The 22,391-nt window shown below is 38.1% G+C and overlaps 1 protein-coding gene across 21 annotated transcripts in view; it reads right to left on the bottom strand.

The window, feature by feature from the left end:
- Positions 1-22,391, bottom strand: part of Rbfox2 (RNA binding fox-1 homolog 2) — a 267,272-nt gene that overhangs the window by 158,183 nt on the left and 86,698 nt on the right. For 16 of the 21 annotated variants that reach the window (XR_011707033.1, XM_071609518.1, XM_071609522.1 and 13 more), the window contains exon 2: positions 20,306-20,356. The exons of the other annotated variants lie outside the window; for them this stretch is intronic. Coding sequence is in view for 15 of the 16 variants with exons in the window: in XM_071609518.1 (XP_071465619.1) it covers positions 20,306-20,356 (51 nt within the window). In the remaining variant the exon portion in view is untranslated. The remainder of the gene's footprint in view (positions 1-20,305; positions 20,357-22,391) is intronic. 21 annotated transcript variants of the gene reach the window in all.

Here is a 22,391-nt window from a genome sequence, read left to right as displayed (position 1 = left end):
CTCTAGGCCCAGAAAGCAATGTGGTAGATTCCTTATGGGAGGAGGCCAGAAAGGCACTGAAATATATTCCTCCATGTGATTGGCTGGTTCTCAAAGCGGTGGGAAGAGGAAGAGGGAGAAGAATGTCACAGATTTTCACGGGTAAACAACAGCAGGAGCATCTGCTCTGGTTTTCAACTAAATTTGTGAAATATTTCTGAATACCTGACCACGAATCTTGAAAGACAGTAACTTCTAGCCTTCATCAAAAAGAGAGCCCTTGTTATTCAAGATTCTTACTAACTCACGCTGGATGATCAAATGTGAAAGAATAATTTCTCTAGCACAAAATCAGTGCCCAATTCTTGCACCCCGGGTGCTAGAAATCCACATCTCCCCTTGCAATTATAAAGAGGACCAGCCTGCTGATTTCTAGTCTCCCACTTCTTCAAACTCTGCTGTTTCAGAAACAGAACTACTCAGTCACATTCCCCCTGAATTTTTCTCCATCCCCTTTTAGAGGGGCCCTCTCCTTTAAGGGTGGGAGGATGGTTTTTGTTGCAAGATGTAACTCTTCTGTAATTATGTTAGCACACACATGCAAAACAGAGGGAAGGGCAGGCTTGCAGGGAGAAAAACCCAATACCTAGCCAAATCCACTGGGAGGTCAACCCAAATTATTAATCCAGGACAGGGCCACTTAACTGAAGTAGCTGAGGCATGCCTTCAGTCCTGACAACGTTCTTTGCCCCCAGGGTGGGTACAGAACTGGTTTCTTTTCCTCATAATCTTATTACTCCCAATGACTCTTTTTTGCTCAGAAGTTTCTCCCATTTCAAAGCTTCACATAAAAAGGAATGTGCAAGGAATGAGATGCAACCACTCTGCCCCAGAAAACCACAGGGATTCCACAGGACTGGTCAGTGAAAAGCCATGAATACTGCATTCCCTTTGTTCACACAGCCACAAAGAAACTCTTAGGTACCCATAATGCACATGGGGGAGGAGCTAAAGTATAACTGGAGAAAAAGCTTCCTGCTGAGAGGCTAAGGCCTGGGCACCTTTAATGCCCCCCACATCAGTGCCCCAGAACCAGGACTGAGCCAAACCCTCCAGAGGCTCATCCTAAACAATCTGGAGTTGCTGGACAGACCCATCTGTAGAACCAAACCATGGAGTCTATGACTGACCTGAAATCACTCTAGACCCCAAAAGCAAAGATCCCTCAGCACTGTGCTGAGGGCAAATCAGATCCAGGAAATAAGTCGTAGAGGCTCCCTATGTCTCCACTCTATAATCCCAAAGTCAGTTTAATCTGAATTATGTTGCTAATCCCTTTTGCTAAAACAGATGTCTCACTTATCAATCCCAGGAAACATCAGTGACTCAGCTCTCTTCCACAGGAACGTTCAGAAATTAAGTACTCAAGGAGGCTTGGCACAGCTATCGAAAGCACTGACTTCAGTATCAGGCAGGCCTGGTTTAAATACCTGTTCCACCACTTTCAAACTCCACTTCTTAAGCCTCTCTAAAGCTCAGTCTCTTCTGTGAAGTACAGCTTCTACCATGTCCCTTACATTAGACTGGTCATTAAGATAATGAGGAGCTGGGGGGGTGTGTGCTCAGGTATGTACACACTTAATGCACAGCAAGCATTCAATAAATAGTAGCTGTTGCTCTAAATTATAACTGAGGACTATAAAACAACTTCTATAGAGGAATAACACTGCCAGGTGACAGCCTGTCAGCACTCCTGTGCCTTCCTCATGCCACTGTAGAATGGTAAGCAGCAAGAGAACACTAAAGACTACTTGATGATGATATTAAAGATGGGGAAGAGGCTGGGGATGTGGCTCAAGCGGTAATGCACTCGCCTGGCATGCGCGGGGCGCTGGGTTCAATCCGCAACACCACATAAAAATAAAAAATAAAGATATTGTGACCACCTAAAAAAAAAGTAAAAAACAAATATTTAAAAAAAAAAAAGATGGAGAAGAGATGGGGCTGGGGTTGTGGTGTGGCTCAGAGGTAGCATGCTCACCTAGCATGCATAAGGCACTGGGTTCGATCCTCAGCACCACATAAATATAAAATAAAGATATTGTGTCTATCTAAAACTAATAAATAAATAAATAAGTTTTTTTTTAAAAAGATGAGGAGGAGAGCAACGGACTCTGCTCATGAAGAAGCTCGTGCTGGAGGACTCCACAAAAGGCAGGCATGATGGGGAGGTACTGAAGAGGGTCTCAGGATGGGTTACTGCTCTGTGTAAGCATCATATTGGAAGGGGCTACATTTAAATCTACCCTAGCAATGACAGTCACACTGAATAGATCTGTGAGGATCACAGGGCAGGGGGGTGCTGGAAGGCAAGGGACATTTTGGAGTTCCGTACACAAAGAATGATGGGAAGGGTCAGGAAGCTGTGCACAGTAGAAGGCTTTTGGTCTCTTCACATTATACCTGAGGAAACTATACTGGGCATAGAGCTGACAACCATGACCAAACATTTTCAGGCAGGCACTACAGATGATGCTCGCTAGGTTAGTGCACATATGTTTTAGCAAACAGACCAGAGGCTCACAAGGAATTACAATCATAATCAAAACAAATATCCTCACTGGACACAGTGATGGGAGGGGGAGGGGTGCTGGTTGATGAGCCAGTGGCTCTTCACTCTCACACACCTGTACTCTTGCTCTCTTTCTTGCTTGAAAATTTTCATCACCACACTTCCAATCTGTCACACACTCTCTCTCAGACCTAAAGCCTGCAGTGTTGATGAAGTGGAGCAGGGTTGGGCAGCTCCTTCGTCATGACACTACATGTCCATCAGGAAACAGCATTACACTGGGGGAAAAGGGCTGAACTAGGGGCTGGGGTTGTGGCTCAGTGGTAGAGCACTTGCCTACACGTGCAGGTCACTTGGTTCGAGCCTCAGCACCACATAAAAATAAAATAAAGGTATTGTGTTCAACTATAACTTAAAAAAAAAAAAAAAAAAAAGGTCTGAACTAAGAATGGAGGCTTCATACCACAGCTCCAGCTTTGTCACTAGCCAAGCTATAGGAATAAAAGGCTATGGACTTCAGTAAATCCTATAAACCCCCCTGAAACTCAATTTCCCCATCTGCAAACAAGAATGATGTCACTAAATCCAGCTGATATTCAATAATTGAGGAGCAGGGTGAATTTCCCTAACCTGGGTTCCTGTCTCTGTATTGGGATAAACATAGCACCAAGGCATTAAAACAAGTGATTACCATTCACCTTCTAAACTAGACAAAGTTCCAGCACAGTAATAGGCAAATCAAAACATTTCTGGAGTACAAATTAAAAGGTTTTAGAATTTACCAAAACTTAACCTTTTATTTTATGAAAGTCAGTACTCCCTGATCCTTGGATATTAAACCAAGAAAACAAGCAACAGGAAGTGAGGGAACAACAGCAAAGTCACCCAGCACCTGGAAGGAAAGAAGGTTTGCTTGCTAGAGGAGCTTTCCAAACACTCCAGCTAAGAAAAACATGCAGGCTTTAGAGGTGGCATGCATTCTAAAACACAGGAACGATGGCTACTATGATGGTTACTATTTCTGACCAATGGATTAGGACCTGAAAGATGGTTATAATCTGCACTGAACAAATCATATGGTCAGAAATAATCTTACAACAGCCAGCACTCAACAAACTGGCAGCTCTTTAAAGAGGACTCTCTGGGGACCCTGAGCTACAGTAATGGAGGGAAATGTATCCAGATTAGATCAGCAAAGGCCTCTCTGGTTCCAAATGAATGTATTGTAGGGGCAATGGCACTGGCTGGCACACAAAGTTTAAACAATGAGCTCCCTGAATGTGGCACGTGTCCAGGTCAGAAGAGCTGCTTCTCTGCCACAAATGACCCATGAAGTTGCAGGTGCCAGTAAGCCCATTACCTATGCCTTCAGTTGCAGTTCTCAAGCGGGCCTGATAGTCAAAGTACTTATTTTTTTCTTCCATGTTAAATTAAGAAGAATTCCTATTTATTTTCCCATTTCTTTCACCTTTCTCTTCCTAACATAAAAACATGCTTTCCCAACATTAAACACACACACACAAATAAGATATGATATCGCCACACAATGGAATATGATTCAGCAACAGAAAAATGAAGTCCTGATGCCTGCTACAACATGGAGGAACCATCACACTTAAGGAAAGAAGCTAGACAAGAAGGATCACACATTATATTAAACTCATCTACATGAAATATACAAAACAAGCAAACCTGGTGAGACAAAAGGGAGACTAGTGATTGCCTAGGGTCTGGGGAGTAGGGAGTAAAGAGAATTGGGAAGCGATGACTAAGAGAGATACAATTTTATATGGTGTGATGAAAATGTTCTAAAACTTATTATGGGGTCGTTGAACAACCCTTTGAACATACCAAAAGCCTCTGAATTATATACTTTAAGTGAGAAAATTGTATAATATGTAGATTATAACCTTAATAAAAATGTTTTAAAATGCCCTAAGGAGGTTACAACCTTCTTTAGGAAAGACAATTTAATAGGGGAGATTAGATCCTTCTAGCAGTTCCTTATGTCCAAACACCTGCCCTCCCTCCTTCCTAGCAACTATTCCATTTCCTATTCCATTCTTTGTGCCACTGCAGTAACCAGCCTCAGGCTTACACCCTTCCCAAGACAACAACTGGGCTGATGGCAAGTGTTGGTCTTAAAGCATCAGTGCTCTATCATGAAACTTACACATCAAGTTTCTCTTTGTCCAGCAGAGACAGTAAAATCACTCCTACACACACATATATACACGCACACACACACCCGCACACACACACGCGCACACACGCACACACACATGCACACAAGCAAATCACCTGCCATACCATGAAAAGGAATGAAGATAAGTGATACAATAAAAACACAAGTTTGGGAGTTTCAACAAATCTGGATTCCAGTCAAGGCAATTGGTCAAGTTACTTTAAGCCTCAGAATCAGTTTCCACTTCTGAAAAATGGGGGAAACACCACTTAATGCATCTAATGCATACAGCTGTTAAAAAAAAAATTAAACAAGAAAATCTATGTAAATGATTAATACCTGGCACCTGAATGTACTCAATAAATAATAACATTATTTATAGAAACTGTATATCCAGTTTTTCTCAGGCTGTCATTCAGCAAGCAAGTCGGCCTCTATGTCAAAAGGCCAACAATAAAAAGCAGGTTATTGGCACCAACAAACTGCTCATGATCGTTCCCTATTTGTTCTAACCCATTTCATTCACTGATCCTCAGTCCATGCCTGATATTTCTGGCTTTTTTGCTTCAATTTGTTTTCTTATTTCTGGATTCACTTTAACTTCAAACATGCTTAGGTTGCCTTTCTAGTTCCATGTTCTCTCAACCATAATCTGTATTCATCACCTTAATTATGATATTTTAAGCCACTCTGGATAAACTGTTTACCCAGAGTGGCACGGCATTCAATATTCTATTCTTCCCAAAAGCATATCATAAAATGAAAACAACTTAAGACAGACTTTATAAAGATGAACCTTACACCCTTCAATGGAATACTAAACAGTCATGAAACGATGCTATAGAAACAGCTAATGGCATGAAAATACATTCACGGGAGATAGGACTAATCTGGATGCCTATTACAAGTTTGTACAATATGATTAACATCCTTAAGGAATTTTAAAAAGTGTATATATGCAAGCACAGCTGTACAGAAACAAGACTAGAACAACAAACAACAGAAAGATAAAGTTAAATGTACTAAAGCAATTTTATTCTTTTGATCTGCTATATATTATTAATTTCCTCTTATGAATGAGTGCTAATTTTATCTTAAAAATATTTTGGGCTGGGGTTGGGCCCAGCAGTAGAGCACTCGCCTAGCACGTGCGAGGCCCTGGATTCAATCCTTAGCACTACATAAAAATAAATAAAATAAAGTTATTTTTTAAAAATGAGACTTAAAATTTAAAAATATATATTTTAAGAACATAAAAAAGAGGAAATTAATTCAAATAATGCAATGCCTCAGAGCATTTTATTAACAGAAACTATAGCATGGCTCTGGAGTCAGAAATCTGACTAGGATTTTAAATTCCTATTCTACCACTTACTATATGGATAACTTTGTCAAAATATGAGCTTCGTTTTCTAGAAAACAAAGATGAAACTCTTGAGTACTTGGCACGTGGTCTGCAATAAATACCAGTGTCCTTTCTCTTCCAATCCTTTCTTCTCTGACAGCAGGTCTCACTCCACTTGAGTGTGCAGTAGAACTGCCTGGAGTGTGCCTAAACTGCTGGCCCCATTCCTGAGTATCCATTCAGTAAGTCTGGGAAGAAGGGAAGACCATGAATTTGCAAAAGTTCCCAGGTGGTGCTGATGCTGGTCCAGAAGTCACATTTTGAGGACCATTGCTCTAGGTAACAAGAACAAAATCTTATGACAATATGCTATATACAACTAGTAAGTGCCTCTTCAGAGTTGTATTACTTCAGGAATGCTTGCTCACTGGAAACTGAATTAAACTAGAGCCTAATAGTGTAGATTCCCCCAAAAGCCCAACTTTACATGGGATAATTCACCCCAGGACACTGAGGAAATGGATTTTCTACTTAAAGTGCTCAGCAAAGAATGATCATTAATATTACATTTAGAATATTCTGATTCCAGCATGGGAGTAAATGTCTGAGAATGATGGGCACAGATCAAATGAAATGCAAGAAACAGTCACTATGAATCCACACTGTTAAGTTACTTGGTTCCTCTTCATCCAGCATAGAAGGGCAGACTCTAGTATGTCAGAGTACTTGCTTTGCTCTGGGTGCCCTCTGTTGACAAAAACCAACATAGCCACTTCCTCCTTCCCTTCCCTCCCCTTCTCCCACCCCAGGAGAGCCAAGAGTCCAGCAGTGTGACTCAGACTTGCAGAAAGATTTCCAGTTGTGAAATTATTCTCAGCCCAGAGTAGGCAGAAAACACATTTTCTTCTTGCAGCTTTCCTAGTCCCCTTCTTCGTGTGTTGGAATCTGCAGCTTAGCTCCACACAGGTTAACTGAATTAGTTCAGTAATGAGAGCAAGAATGACCAGCACTGGGCATAATGGTGTGTGGAATTTAAGTCACAACAGCATGTCCCTTCTGAAACAGATAGCATTAGCACAGGGGAATAAAATGCTATTGTGTAAATAATGTCTAGTACAATGTGAAACCTGTTGGTATTAGAAATACCAACCGTGAAGTCCTTCAGAGTTTCTACAGATGAAAATTGTTTAACAGCACCATTCTAACTAAAACAACTGAAGGCAAAATTAGACTTTTAGAGCCCTTTTATAGGAGGAAAGCAAAGGGCCCAAAAGAAGTAAAGCGACATACACAAGGCCACAAATATCTACGACGAAGCCAAGTTTCCTGACTCTCTCATGACTCATGATCTTTCCACTATTCAAAAAACTTCTTTCATTTAGCCATTACCAAGGCAAAGACAACCACATTTTAACCACTTCCATAAGAGGGAAAAGAAACTGCTGGGGTGCAGCTCAGTACTAGAGGACTTTCCCAGCACGCATGAGGCTCTGTGTTCAGTCCCCAGTAAAACAAAAAGAATAAAAGAGATTTTTCTCATCAATTTAAAAAAAAGGGGGGGACTAATAAACATGTCATAGTTCATGGGGTGGGGGGAATTCTTCCTTTTACTATTATTAAAATTAACCCTTTTCTAATACCAACACAGCCCTCTAGCATCCAGGAACTTGCACATCATTATGGACCTTCACTGTGGTAGCCAAGCCAGCTTCTCCTAAGAACAGCTCACCTGAAGGCACACCTCCAACCTTGAGTAGGCTTCCCTTCCCACATAGGCCCGCTTCCATCCTAGCTGGGACAATGGACTTGCTTGATTTTGGAACTCACTCACCCATGTGCTCAATGTCTATCAAGCATGTTCCCTAGGAGATGTGTTCACATTACTCTCTCCCTCTCTAAGCATTATGAACCTAAGGGGGGAAAAAGCTCCTCATAAGGCAATAAATTATGAGATTCATGAAATCATACTGGATCATCTCCTTGTTTTCACTGTATACAATATACATCAGTTATAAAAAGGAAAATTTGCGGCTAAAAAAAAATTGTTTTAAACTTTCTTCAAGTCTGAGGGTCAATGCACTCACCAAAGCAAAAGCCAATTCTATGCCTCCTTACTACGGCCTTTGGCCAATATTTCAAAAACTTGACTCTCAATTTCCTCATCGGTCAATGAAGATCAAAACTCTGCTGCTGCCCCTTGAACAGAGACTCACTGGGGTCTCAACAAGATCAAAGCAGAATGGGTATGAAAGCAATATATATGTAAATTATACAGGACTATAGAATTACAATAGAGAATTACCACTCCTCTGAAGGGGCACAAATAGAGAAAAGAACATTAGCTGTTGACTAAAGAAAAATCAAAGATGCCAAGAAAAATGAAAAAAAAAAAAAAAAAAAAATCAAGTACAAGGCACATGCCCAGTAGAAATCCTGTAAACTTTCAATGCTTGCTGAATGCCTTACACATAGGGTCTGACAGTATTCAACACATGCTAGGTCTCTTCTGTAGCTCACTCCTTACCCTGCCACTTGTCAATCTAAAGCTAAGAAACATCTGCTACAATTAACGTCTGAGTTCCTTGGAGCAACAATACCAGAACTGAAGAGCTGGAAGCAGCTGTTTATCTTAAATAATCCTATGATCCACATGACACCAAGATGCTTTTGAGAGCACAGGCTGAAGGTGCTCTAAAGGAACAATGAAAGATCCTAATAATAGGAGATACACAGGGAAAGTTCTAATGTAATAAAGATATTTACGAAGTGTTTTAAGGGCCTTCTATGGCTCTATAAAATGACAGATTTATATTTCATATCCACTTGACCAAACTCATTAAAACTTGTAAGAGGCTTTCTCTTGCTGAAGATCAGATTTCTAACTTCTTGAGTATTAATTTTTCATATCACTCTGACAAGGCAAAGGCAATGAAAACCTAGCGAAAGTTTGGCCAAGGAGTTCTTTCCTCCTTTGTCCACAGGAAAAAAATCTCAACAGGTAGTCTCTGTATATTTCAAGAAGGTTAATGATGAGTGTACCTGGTAATTTATCCTTTACCAAAATTCCACAGGGCACTTTGTGAAAAGTATGCCAAGGATATACTTGGTCAGGGTTCTTATTCTCACATCCTGGAGGAATAACAAATCTTTTCATCATGCCCTAACAGGCAGTGACAAAGTGCCACGCAAGGTGGAAAGCTCATGCCTTGGAGTGCAGTAGACCAGGTTGAGAGACTGCCCCCCAACAAGAGAAAAGCAAGAGCATCTGATAAGACTTCATGGAGGAAGTAGAATTTAAAGTGGGACTTCAGAATGGACTATATTTAAAAATGGATCTCAAGTAAAGAAATTAAAATTCAAACCCATTTGTGATTCCAAAGCTATATTACCTGCTCCATAATAGTATGACTGGAACACAGCATACCCTTCATGAAATAAGAGAAAACTCTGAGGCCAGATCATGGAAGGCCTAAAACATCACACTAGAGTACTCAGCAGATAAAGAGAGTGGTAAGATTCCCATGAGATCAGAGCTGTGCTTTTACTTAAATAAATTTGTACATAGAAACTGAAGAAATTATTTTCTAGTGGCACCAAATTTCTAACATAAGCTAGGTTAAATGTTGTAATTTCCCCACCTTTCCAGTCAATCCTAAATCAGCTCAGTAAAACACTATACAGTAAAGCTAAGAAAACAAAAACATTAATCCGTTACTCAAACAATGATGTTGCCTACCAACTATGAGGACTTTTGCCTTACCTTGCACTTTCCCAGCTGGTTTCATTCTAAATCATCTGCTAATTGAAGAAAAAGAATAAGGCTTCTTAAAAATGACTCATAAATGTGAGCAGGGTTGGTGGTGAGAAGACTATCTACTGCCTCGTGGCACTGTATCACCTAGGCCGGAGTATGCCTACACACTCCTTGGCCTCCAGAGTATGCCTACTCACTCCTTGGCCGCCCCAAGTAACTCTAGACAGAGGAGGTCCCAATTTTGAAAATTGCTAGTAAAGGAAATTCTTTAATTTCACTTTGTAAATGGTCCTAGCAATTAATCATCTTTAGTCAGATAATTCTTTCTGATGACCACATTAAGCCTCTCATTATAATACAGGTTAACTGCCTATATACAAAGTATTACATCAATTTACTGAAAAGCCAAGCAGTGAAATTATGATCTATCCATTTACAAAATACTAATTAAGCAAGTGAATCAAGAGTCAACTGACAGTCACATAAAAATTACAGAAACCCTATACTAAGTAAAATGAGGCCAAGCTGAGGGAATAAGTCAAACTGGCATAAAATGCAAGATGCCCCTGCCAGGGGTAGTGGGGAACAGATACAGAAGAAGAACGAGAATAAAAGCCAGCTATATGAGGAAAGTCACACATCTATCCACAGATCCATTGCAGCCCTGAAAATCAAAGCTCCCATTATTTCCACAAAAATATCAAACCTACTCCCCAAAAACCACAAAATTCAAACACCCTGGAGCCAAAGAGCCCTTAAAGGAAAAAGAAGAAATGTGGGTCTGGAGATAACAAGACACTTTCTAGATTATCTGGAGAGCTAAAGGTAGATAAATAGAATCTACTTTCACAACCAATAAGTCACTCTTGTCCTAGGAAATTTTTTAAAGTTTAATCCTCTCAATCACCTAGAGTATCCAGACTTTTGCTGATGAGAAAATAGAATCTTAGTGAAGTTGAGTGCTTTGCTCATAATCCTCATAGTATTTCCCCAAATCACTTAATCTGACTTTATAGAGATGCTCATATAGACAGGTTAAATTGAATTTTCATTCCTCAACTGTGACCAGGGATCCTGGAAGATACTGAGGACTCCTTTGGGAAAAGGAGAAACACTTCAAATGAAAGGCACCAGAAGGGAATGAATGCCCAACTGTGGAGAGACCCAGATCAGAAATATATGGAGAAGCAACAATGAGAAACATAGTAGGAGAAACTAGGAATCTAATTGTAGAGCACCTTGAATATTTGCCTTAGTTTGGACCAAATTCTGTTCAAGTTATCAAAGCATCAAAAATGATTCCTTCTTTCTAGTGACACTGCCAAGACCTGTATGAATTAGATAAATCAACTTACACAGATTTCTCTTCCATCACAAAGACCTGTTTTTCTTAAAGATATCACACAGCTATATTCCTGAGCTAGAAATTTCAGATATAATTCACTTTACATAGTGAATAACTAAGAGTTGAAAAGATAATGAGAAAACAAACTTAAATCAGAGAGTCAGCACTAATCATTTCCTTGTAAAGCTTCCCTAAGGTCTTTTTTTTTTCCATAGAATAAATGAGAAAAAATGATTTACTGACCCTATTACACGCCAGCAAATTTACATATGTTATCTTTAATCCTATACCAACCTTTCAGAGTAGGTATTATTTCTATTTCATAGATTAAGGAATTGAGACTCAGAGAAGGAAAAAAAACTTGCTCAAAGTCATATAACCTACAACAGCAGAAATGATGTAAAACTCCAAGCCAGGGGTGGGGTGTGTATGTGTGTGTGTGTGTGTGTGTGTGTGTGTGTAATTCTCACAGAGGAATTTCCATGAAACAGCCTTATATAGAAACTACAGTGTCCTGTTTAAAAAAAAATGAACTCAGCTGATCCTCTACTGTGCCACATCCCTGAGGGGATACAGAAAGCAGCACAATTTCTCTTCAATACAGGACAGCTTTCTTGCCCAAACTTCCCTGCCACTAAGGATCTGGAGACGGCTATGTTAATCAAGCAAAAAGTGACTCTTGCCCTGCCAATCTTCCTTGGAGCAACCACCAGGCCTAATCAGAGACAGGCAAACGCTACGCTATGTTTTCAGAGGCTTTTTCATAAAATAGTTACTGAGGGCTATATAAAGTAGGCAAATAAGGATGAAAACAGTTTTGTTTTCTTTTATGGGGGAAGGGGGAAGATTTATTTTATTCAATCTCCTGAGGAGAAATATTTTCCAATTATAAATCTGTATCAAAGAATATACAAAGAATCCTTAAAATTCAATAAGACAAACAAACCAAAAACAGGAGTGGAGGATGAAAGGCTTGAACAGACATCACACCAAAGAAGGATTATAATAAGCACATGAAACATATCCGACATTGTTAGTCATTAGAGAAATGTCAATTAAAACCATTTTGCATTTGTTATAATAAAAAGAAGAGATAAAATCAAGCCACTCTGGAAAACAGTGAACAATTTGTTTAAAAGTTAAGAAAGAACTTAACCATAACCTTAGTAATTCCACTTCTAGAAATCTACCCAAGAGAAATTAAAACTATGTCCACATAAAGACTTGTAAGTGAATGCTCATAACAAATTATTCATAATAGCCAAACTGGTAAACAGATAAAATAAGGTACCTGCATGCAATGAAATACTACTTAGTGATTTAAAAAATAATAACTACTTAATGATTTTAAAAAAACTTATTTTGAGGCCTGGATGAACCTCAAAAACATGTTAAACGAAAGATGACATAAAAGATGACATATACATATGATCCCATTAATAAGAAATGTCCAGAAGAGAAAATTTTATAGTCAGAAAAATTATCAGTAGTTGTCTGAAAAGGGCTAGCATGGAATCAGGGACTTCCTATAAAAGAATCTGAGAGAATTTGGGGGATAACAGAAATGTTCTATAACTGCAGTGTAGTGAAAATAGCAAAACTCCATAAATTTATTCAAAATCACTGAATAATAACATTTACAATAAATTAATTTTATGGTATGGAAACTGTGTCTCAATGGAGCTGTTTAAAAAGCAATTGCCAAATATATGTTAATGTGTGTGTATGTGTGTGTGTGTATATATTTCTACATATTTATCTGATATGAACATATATGTGTAAATTTGTTGAGAAACAAGTATATAAGAAAGGGAATGTAGTCTTCGTATTTTACCATTCTATAAAAAATATTGACAGTTATACTAATGTATTATGTAATCATCAAGCAATAGTAAATACTGATTTAACAAAAATGGCATTGTTAGAAGGATGAAGAGCGAGTCTATAAAATCAATGATTCCTCATCTTCGACAGCCAAAGAAAATGCCAAAAATTAATAAATCAAGAAGTAGTACAATATGCATGCTATTTAGATGCACAGCAGGAAGCAATAGAAGAAATAAAAAGCTCTTTCCTATAAATGAAATCATTTGTGGAATAAAATGATCTGAAATGCAATAACAAAGCCTGCAGCTGACCACATGGTCTGAGAAAGTTCTCCCACGAGCACCAGGTACTGCCCCATTGGCCCGTCCTTCATCCACTAGAGTGTGTAAGAACAACAGCACAGAAGGACCTAAGCCACTCATGGGCCACCTGATGACAGCTGCTGGGGAAAAGTGGCCTTTGGAAAAGGCCCTTGCACAAAGGCTAAAAACGGTACCTCCACAACCTAGTAGAAAGAAAAGAAAATGACTTTACGTTTCCTATAATTTAACAGAGAAGCGGAAAAATGTCTATTTTAAAAAGGACCAGAGGAGATTATTACAGATTATAAGATACAGAAGGAGTAACATTTTACTTTTGAATCAAGCACTCTGATCAAGTCTCCAGCACAGGAGCAGGAGCAGTCAGGACTGAGACAGAACAAGAGAGTAACTGCTAAAAGGCATGGGGTTTCTTTGAGATTGTGGGGTTTTGTTTGTGTAGGGACCTTTGGGGTTTTTGGTTTTTGTTTTGCTTGTTTTCTGAGAGAGTTATTTGTGGAGTACGTGTATGTGTGTTTTGATGCTGGGGCTCAAACCTAGGGCCTCACATAGTATGTGCTAACTAATAGCACCTACTCTACCACTGAGCTCCACCCCCAGTCCCTAATACTGCATTTTGAAGGACAGCAATTATTTTAATTTTTCAAAACTATAGACTGCAATAAATTAGTGGGTCCAGGAGTTGTTGGCCTCTGTCAACAATACTGAGAACATAGTACAGACAAGTATTATTTGGTAAGACTAATCTAAGTTATATTCATACATATACATATACATGTATGTGCTAGGTAAGGATACGTAAAGTAATTGCTTACTCAGTCTGAAGTTTTTTAAGCTCAAAAGCCCAGAGATGGAACTTGAACATGTCCATGAACATGTCCACACCATGTCCTCCATCCTACCAACTTTCCCAAAGGGAGGAAAGCAGTCATCATTTCTTTGCCACCACACCAAATGGGAATGACAGAAGATGTATTTGCTACTGTCCATAGCTCCCAAGCAAAATAACCAAAAGCCCTGAAAATGCATTTGTAAAAAGTGGACTAAAATAAAGTCTATTCTAGAGATAAAAGCAAGAACTAAAAACAGGAAAGAAAAAATTCTTGAAAGGAAAGAAAATACTTATTAAGACAAAAACCGTTAGGTCATTTTTAATCTATAAAGAGTAAGGCTTCCACTCTAAATTTAAACCTGTAATTGTCTAAGTTGCATTTGTCAACTTAAACAGCCCTTTTGATATTCTCAATCACTTCTGTGAAAAACTAAAACATATCCATATAATAGCTTTAAACAGAATTTTATAAAGTTGAAGGAAAAAATCTTCGAGAAATCACCAACAAGCATTTTTAAAATCCAATAAAGAGCCTGACAACACATTAATTTTTCTTTTGTTTTAAAACACAAAAAGATAAATTGTACACCATAAGCTATTTTAACAAGCAAGAGAGGAAGAAAACTTGATAGAAATCAGTTATTCAAGGGGCTTGGGTCATATGAAGACCTTTCATGCTGATGTGTTCTCCAGAGTCCATACCATCTCATCTTGTGACACTAGCAAAGACAACAGCTGCATCCAAAGAGACTCCAACAGAAAAATACAGGAGGAAATCCCATACAAAGGCTGAAAATCTGGGGTTCAAGTCCAACTCTGCACTTACCACCTCTGTTATATTAAGAAATTCATTTAAAAAATCTTTGTGTTTTGGTTTTCTTATCTATTAAGTTAGGATAAGGCACAACCTATTTGGCAGAGCTATTGTAAAGATCAAGATACAAAACATCCACAGAAGTTCTCTGTAAAATGCTCTACAAACATTAGTTTGTTCTTTTCTCTTTTGAGATATGGTCTTACTATGTTGTCCAGGATGGCCTCAATTTTGCAAACCTCCTATCTTAGCCTCCATAGTACCTGAGATCACAGGTGTACTGCACCACACCAGGCTCAAATATTATTTTTTATAATTTACTAATATTCCCAGTTCCACAGCTGACTCAACACCTGAACCTAAGCAAGAGTTTGTGCAACCTCTTATCTCAAATGTTAACATTTCTTCTCATATAGTTTGTTAGACAAGGTAAGGTACCATAATTTTAAGTTTCTAGAAAAAAGATGACATGGAAGGTACTGGAGCATTAATTTTGACACTTAGTTTGCAGATATCTTGCTATTGAACATCTTTTAATCTGAAGAAAGCAAATTACAGTGTCTCTAATTTGTATTTATCTGATCTAATCCTCCTCCCCACCCATTCCCCCAAATTGAATTGATTTCTAAAATAAAATTCAACCAAGTATTGGCTACTGAGACACAAAGTTGCTGACAATAAGAATCACCCCACAGGTGATTATAGTGGAAGCACTTTTAATCAACTAACTTATTAAATAAACTAAAATTCTCCATTTCCCAGGTCAAATATGCTGAGTGAGGCCTCTGGCATTCTTATTGCTAGAACTAGTTCCTAATTCTATCATATCTAACCTAAGCCTTCTTATCCCAGTAGCTGAGAAGTGAGAATCACTTGTTTATCACCAACCTGTTTACACAATTTGTAAGTTTTTATAATTATACAATTAAATATTATATAATCCATAAAATAGACAAGTTTCCTTGGAAAAAACTCAGATTTGAATGCTTTATGAACACTTAATAAGACACTAAAAATTTTGCTCAAATTAAATTGTCTACATTTAATTTAAATATATACATAAATATAAATATAAATTGTATATAGTAGTGCACACTTGTACTTCCAGCGACTCAGGAGGCTGAAGCAGGAGGATCCCATGTTCAAAGTCAGCCTCATCAACTCGGCCCTAAGCAACTTAGTGAGACCCTGTCTCAAAAATATAAAAAGGGCTGGGGATGTAGCTCATTCAAAGTGGCCCTGGGTTCAATTCCCAGTACAAGCAACAGCAGCAACAGGAGGAGGAGGAAGAGGAAAAGAAGAAGAAGGAGGAAGGGGCTGAGCAGTGGTGAGCGCTTGCCTAGCATGTGTGAGGCATTGGATTTGATTCTCAGCATCGCATGTAAATAAATAAATAAAAGGTCCAGACAACTAAAACAAAATATTTTAAAAAGAAGAAGGGGCATATATAAAACATACAGTTTCACCCAGATTGCTTTGAATGACATTTTTTAAAACTGAACCAGCAAACAACAACAACAAAAAAAAAAAACAGAATTCATAGATGATACTCTGTAAAGATATGATATGCCAAAAAAAAGATTTTTTAATCTAATAGAATTTCAATAGATTTATATGCATATAAAAGGTGTTGACCTCCTATCAAATTATTAGAGTAAACATAGTTGCTCAAATTAAAATAAAATGCTCTTAAGTTAAAATAAAAGTTTTAAATTATTTTCCCACTTCAACCAATTGTTTAGATTAATCCTTGGTGACCTACCACTCTTGATCACACCATCAAAGAGAACACTGACCATTATGTCTTTAATTACAGCTATGGTTGACTATCATTTCATACATCCCAGTTGGCCTTGGACTGTTTCAACATAACTACTAGGGCCAATTTTTTATTCTCAAAAGTGCCCCAACTTGAATGATAAGTGCATATGGTCACCTTAATAATAAAAGATATAAAGTTATAGTACCAAGAGGTGACAAGGGGCCAGCGTTAGGACCCCCACTGTTTTCTAAAAGCCCATTCTAAATAAATAAGCTTGTTCTGCAGAACTAAACCCTCTTCTAATCAGATTGCTATCTCTTACCTTTTCTATATAAAAACTCCTAAGCTAATACACACAAATATTCTTCCATTTAAAAAATAATTCCAACCCACAAAATATTCTAGCCTTAATCAACACTTGAGAAGATGCATAAGCACATGCACATAAGTCACACACACACACACACACACACACACACACACAGCTAGGCAGCTAAGCACACAGTATCATCAACTTAAAAATCCTGCATGGCTTTAAACATTTACAGCTTTTCAGAGCTGGTTTTTATTTCTATAAAACTGGAAGAAAGTGTGTCTCCTCCACTTCCACAGACAGCGCACATCAGCCAGCACAGAAGCATATGGAGTGCTTTGTAAAAGTGGCGAATGGCCAGCCCAGAAAGCTTGTTAACTTCTCAGGAAAGAAGGTTGAGGTGACCTCGAACAAAAAAGCAAAACCTCTACAAGGTGGAAGATGGGACTTTTCTTCCTTTTCTTCACAGGTTTTTAATTCAAATGTGTTACTAAGGGCTTTTGTAACATACAAGTTACTACAACAGTGAGATGCTGGTCCACTTAGTGCTAGTGAATTTAACACGCAGTGATTTTTAGCCAGCAGTTGCTGACTCCCAGAAGTAAAATAATGTGAGTAAGTGAACACATTCTCAAATGACCATACTTCCCCTGGGTGAGTCAAAGGCCTCAAACAGAAGGTAAGTTTAAGCCCCTTTTCAGGTACTAACTTAAACAGTTTTGAAAAGTCACTTTACCTCTGTGTGACTCAATTCCCTTGTCCTTCCAAAGGGAACACTGCCTTGTCTATTTCAAAAGGTAACTAGAAGGATGACATGAGAAAATACTGACCAAAGTGTTTTGCAAAAATTAAAAGATTGTAATTTTTATCTTTTAAAATCACCATCAAATGCTGATTTTAAAAAGTAAAATCTTGTCTGAAAATGGTTCTTATCTATTTAGAATGGAATAGCAAAAGAATAAGGAAAGCAAATATAGTCACAATTAAAATTCACCTACATTCCATTCCCTGGCTCCTAGATTTGCTGAGCCAAAACCACACTGGGGAGATGTAAAGACCACAAGTTCAGTTCCTGCCTAGCTCAGGCTGTTCAGTGACCAGTGTTTCACACTGATAAATGCCTCCCAAATCTCAAAGCACAAAATGAGAGTTCACAAGGTTAAGCACATTAATTAGCAGTACTCATTTGGATTCTGTATTCATCAAATACAACAAGCAGCTATTCAATATTTGCCTATTTGCACTACTCTAAGATCTCCAATTCAAAGATTCAGGCGGAGTACAAAATAGAGCCCAAGAAAATAAACTTGTCACCATCAGAATGTGTCTCAAAGTAAATCAGCAGCTTTAAACTATGGCAAAGGCTCTGCACAGGCCTACAGCAGTCAGAGGATGAGTAATGAATGTGCAGGTTACAGGAGGAGGTCCCTGCCGCAAAAGGAAAGAAAAATAAAGTGGTTCCAAGCAAAAAGACTATGTTTTGTATTTTAACAAATTCCTATTAACTGCCTCCCTCAGCTCCTCATTGATCTCTAATTCCCACAGGAAGAACAGAGCCTTAGTATCCTTTCTGATCCTTTTAAAGTCAGTTTAAGTCTATTTCTACACTTTACATCAGTTTGCTTTACCTCCTTATTCCAAGATAAGCAAAATTATATGAACAATGAAATATTTGCATTGATGTAAAGCTAGATTAAGAGGCTGACCATGATCTTGTATATTACACGTCCTAAGTGAAAAGCACAGGATGAAACAGAAAATATCACTCCTTCAAAGTAGCCCCTAGGACTGCGGTTCTCAGCCTCTGCTGCATAGCATAATTGCCTGTAGGGGTTTCTAAATATTTGAAGGCTAAGCCCAATCTTAGGCTTACTCAGTCAGACTCTCTGGAGAGTGAATCTCCAGGAATCAATCTTTCTGATGTATGCCAGGATACAAAACTACTATCTAAGGGCATAAGTTTCACAGCTTAGAGAAGCTCTGGAACAGACCCAAAGCAAAAAGAAAAATAAACAAGCAAAACGTCTATATTGTCTTTGACGTTGGAGTAAATGACCATATCTTTCTCCTAAAGCTTTCATCTTCAATCTCAGCAGTGATGATCCCATTGGGAGATGAACAACAAGATGAACAATATTTTCTCTTCCCCTTCTTCATAGCCTTCTTGGGGTAAGTTTAATGCCAACCTAGGCACTAAAAATGCAAGAACTGGGTAAATATTCTCAAATATGAAAAGCCTCCAAATAGGTGACTATTGATTATCCTAGTTTTTAAGATTAACTTCAGAAACTCGAGATTCAATAAACTTCTGGAAAGAGGAACTGTGTTAATTTTTTGTTTAGCACTATATTGACTCATGTTCCTTTGGACAAGCCTAACAATGGTGGCTTTTTTGGACAACCCTATGAGGAAACATGGATAGGCATTCAAAGATATTTCTAAGAGCTATCCTTTCAGATCTGAAGAAGGGCAACATCCCAAACAACAAGGAGATAAATCTCATTCAGAGACTAGTTGACTTAAGTTGCACCATTTCTCCAAGGGGCAGCCTTATTTGTTCCTCTGTCTTAACTCTGTTTCAGCCTCATCTGCTCAACATCTTCAACTAGCAAGAAGAGTTGGAAGACATTTTACACACTTGCCCCAGAGAAGGTAACTCTGCCCAGCTTTTTCCATTTTTCCCCATCTAACAAAGAAGGGCAGTAGAAAGTTCTCTCTCTGAAGGCTTTCTGATTAAAACCATAAGGCTGAAAAATTCCCCCAGAGGAAGAGAATGGAATTTTTTTGTTGCAGATTATTACAAAGACTCAAAAAAATCTATGCAGGCAGAGGCTAAATGACAGAAAATAAAAAGACAAGTTCAGCATTTAGAATTATGAGGAATTAAGAAGACCAGGTTAAAAATTATTATACAGCCCAGAGAAGAAAAAACAAAAGCAATCATTACTGCACTTGAGTGATTGTTTTCCCTTAACATCTGTAATTTTAATAACATGATTGTAATACTTTTAGAATTGAGAAATATGTACTTTTTTTTTAATTGAACCCATGGCCTTGTGTATGCGAGGCAAGCACTTTACCAACTGAGCTCTATCCCCAGCCCCCGAGAAATATATTTTATATCCCTAAAAGCAAATCTATTGCTGAAACAAGCTGTGTTACCTTCCAAAGTAAGTAATTTCAGGAATGGCTATCATAACATCTTTTGATAAAATATATATACACCCCCATCTGAGTTATAAACAATGGAAACCAACCTGGCTGTCCCGCGCTGGGAATCCATGATAACCTGGGGTGAGAGGCTCGTTCTACAAGAAAGAAAAGGAAAAAAAAAAAAATCAAACTATAAGAGCAAAGAAAATGTTTAGAATAATCAAATTCACCCAAGTTTATCAATATATACGCCTTTCTCAGTTTCTTAAATGTTCCATTGATGTATTCATTCCATCCTACCTAACTACATCTATCCATCCCAGTTGAGCGTCTACAATGGCACAAACAAAAACAGAAAAAAAGTATCTGCGCAGGAATACTATTCATGTACACTATTTCCCTTCTTGTGCAGCTAAATCTGTTTCCTTCTCTGTCTATCTCCAGCAGGTGCAACTGAAATGTGGGACAGAACAATTTCAAACTTGATATCGTGGGACTTTAGGAACCCATCCCCTAGTCACTGAATATCAGTAGCATTCCCACACACTAGAAAAACAGAAAACTTCCACAAAAATTCCATGTGTCCCTTGGTCAGAAAAGGGATGAGCAGCACCCTATTGAGAATTGCCTCTTGACCTGCAAAATGTTAGCTCCGCCTCGACATCAACCTGGTTTTCCTCAGTTCTTTTAAATCAAAATGAAATTCTACTCAAAAGACTTCTCCTACCAACTGTACCATCTTCTGGACTCAAGTGATTCTAACATGTGTGTATGTCAATATTTACTTAGATTATTTGTGCAGGTTACTTTATGATGCTAATCTTATTTTTTAAAGGTATATTAAGTGTTTGTCTCATCTTTACATTAAACCACTAAATCAAGATCCTTGAATGTAAGGATGCTAGTCAATAAAAGCTATGCAAACACTAATTTAGTCTAAAGTCACACAGAATGAGCACTAATTTATGGCTTACTTGACCCATTTGATCATTCCATCAATATATACTGAATACTAAGATTTTCTAAGCATTGTTAGAGGAATGAAGGAATAAGAAAGAGGAATGAAACACAGCCTTTACCTTCAAGGGAGCTATTAAATGGGAAGAAACAGATGTACACATGCTGGTGCTTTTGTCATTGCTAAAGTGCTCAACGCACCTTCTCAAAGTCATTCATCTCTGCTCCCATCATTTGTATTTTCAATCCTAGCAGAACAACTATTATAGAGGAATATGTGCTGACAGGATTTTCAAATATGCCAAGATAATAACCTTCCACCTAATGGTGGAATCATCAAGATAGAATTATCTTCATTTCTTTGACCGTTGAAAGTCCACACTCCCTTGAAAAACTAGAGTGCCAAGAGTCAATTTAAACTCACTACAGAGCCCCTGTGTTTTGTTCATCATGGTTTCCCAAAAATCTAGTGCAATGTCGAATACATAATAGACACCAAAAGAATGTATAAGTAAATAGATAGAGTTACATAACCAGAAATGACTTTTAGTCACTGATTCAATCCAAGGAAATCCAAGTCCTAATTCTGTATTTTGGGTACTTTAGTATTTATAAATTAGTAAAGATTCCTTCAGCCACTGAAGCTAACTGCCTTAAAAAAAATTATGAGTACCTAAACAATCCTGAGCAAGAAAAAAAAAATGTTGTAGGACTCTTAAGTTTCTGATTTTTGCTTACTAAAAAGCTTCAACACTCAAAAGAGTATGAGCTGGGCTCGGTGGCCCATGCCTGCAATCCCAGGCTGAGGCAAAAGGATCACAAGTTCAAGACTAGCCTGGACAATTTAGTGAGAACCTGTCTCAAAAAATTAAAAAGGGCTAAGGATGTAGCTCAGAAATAGAGCACCTGGCTAGCATGTGGGAAGAACTGGTTCAATCCCCAGCTCCATTAAAAAAAAAAAAAAGACAGTGTGAGGGGGCTGTGGTTATAGCTCAGTGGTAGAGCACTTCTGAGGTCCTAGATTCAATCCTCAGCACCACATAAAGATAAATAAATAAAATAAAGGTATTATATCCATCTACAACTATAAAAAATATTTTTAAAAAACAAAGACAGTGTGATACTGACATAAGGACAAAGAAACTAATGGAACACAATTCAAAGTCCAGAAAAAAAACTTTATCGTTATGATCAACTAATTTTTCAAAATGGTGCCAAGAAGTCAATAGAGTG

This window comes from Marmota flaviventris, chromosome 3, assembly GCF_047511675.1.
Source record: "Marmota flaviventris isolate mMarFla1 chromosome 3, mMarFla1.hap1, whole genome shotgun sequence".
Taxonomy (NCBI): Eukaryota; Metazoa; Chordata; class Mammalia; order Rodentia; family Sciuridae; genus Marmota; species Marmota flaviventris.
This window is presented reverse-complemented; position numbering and strand designations above follow the sequence as displayed.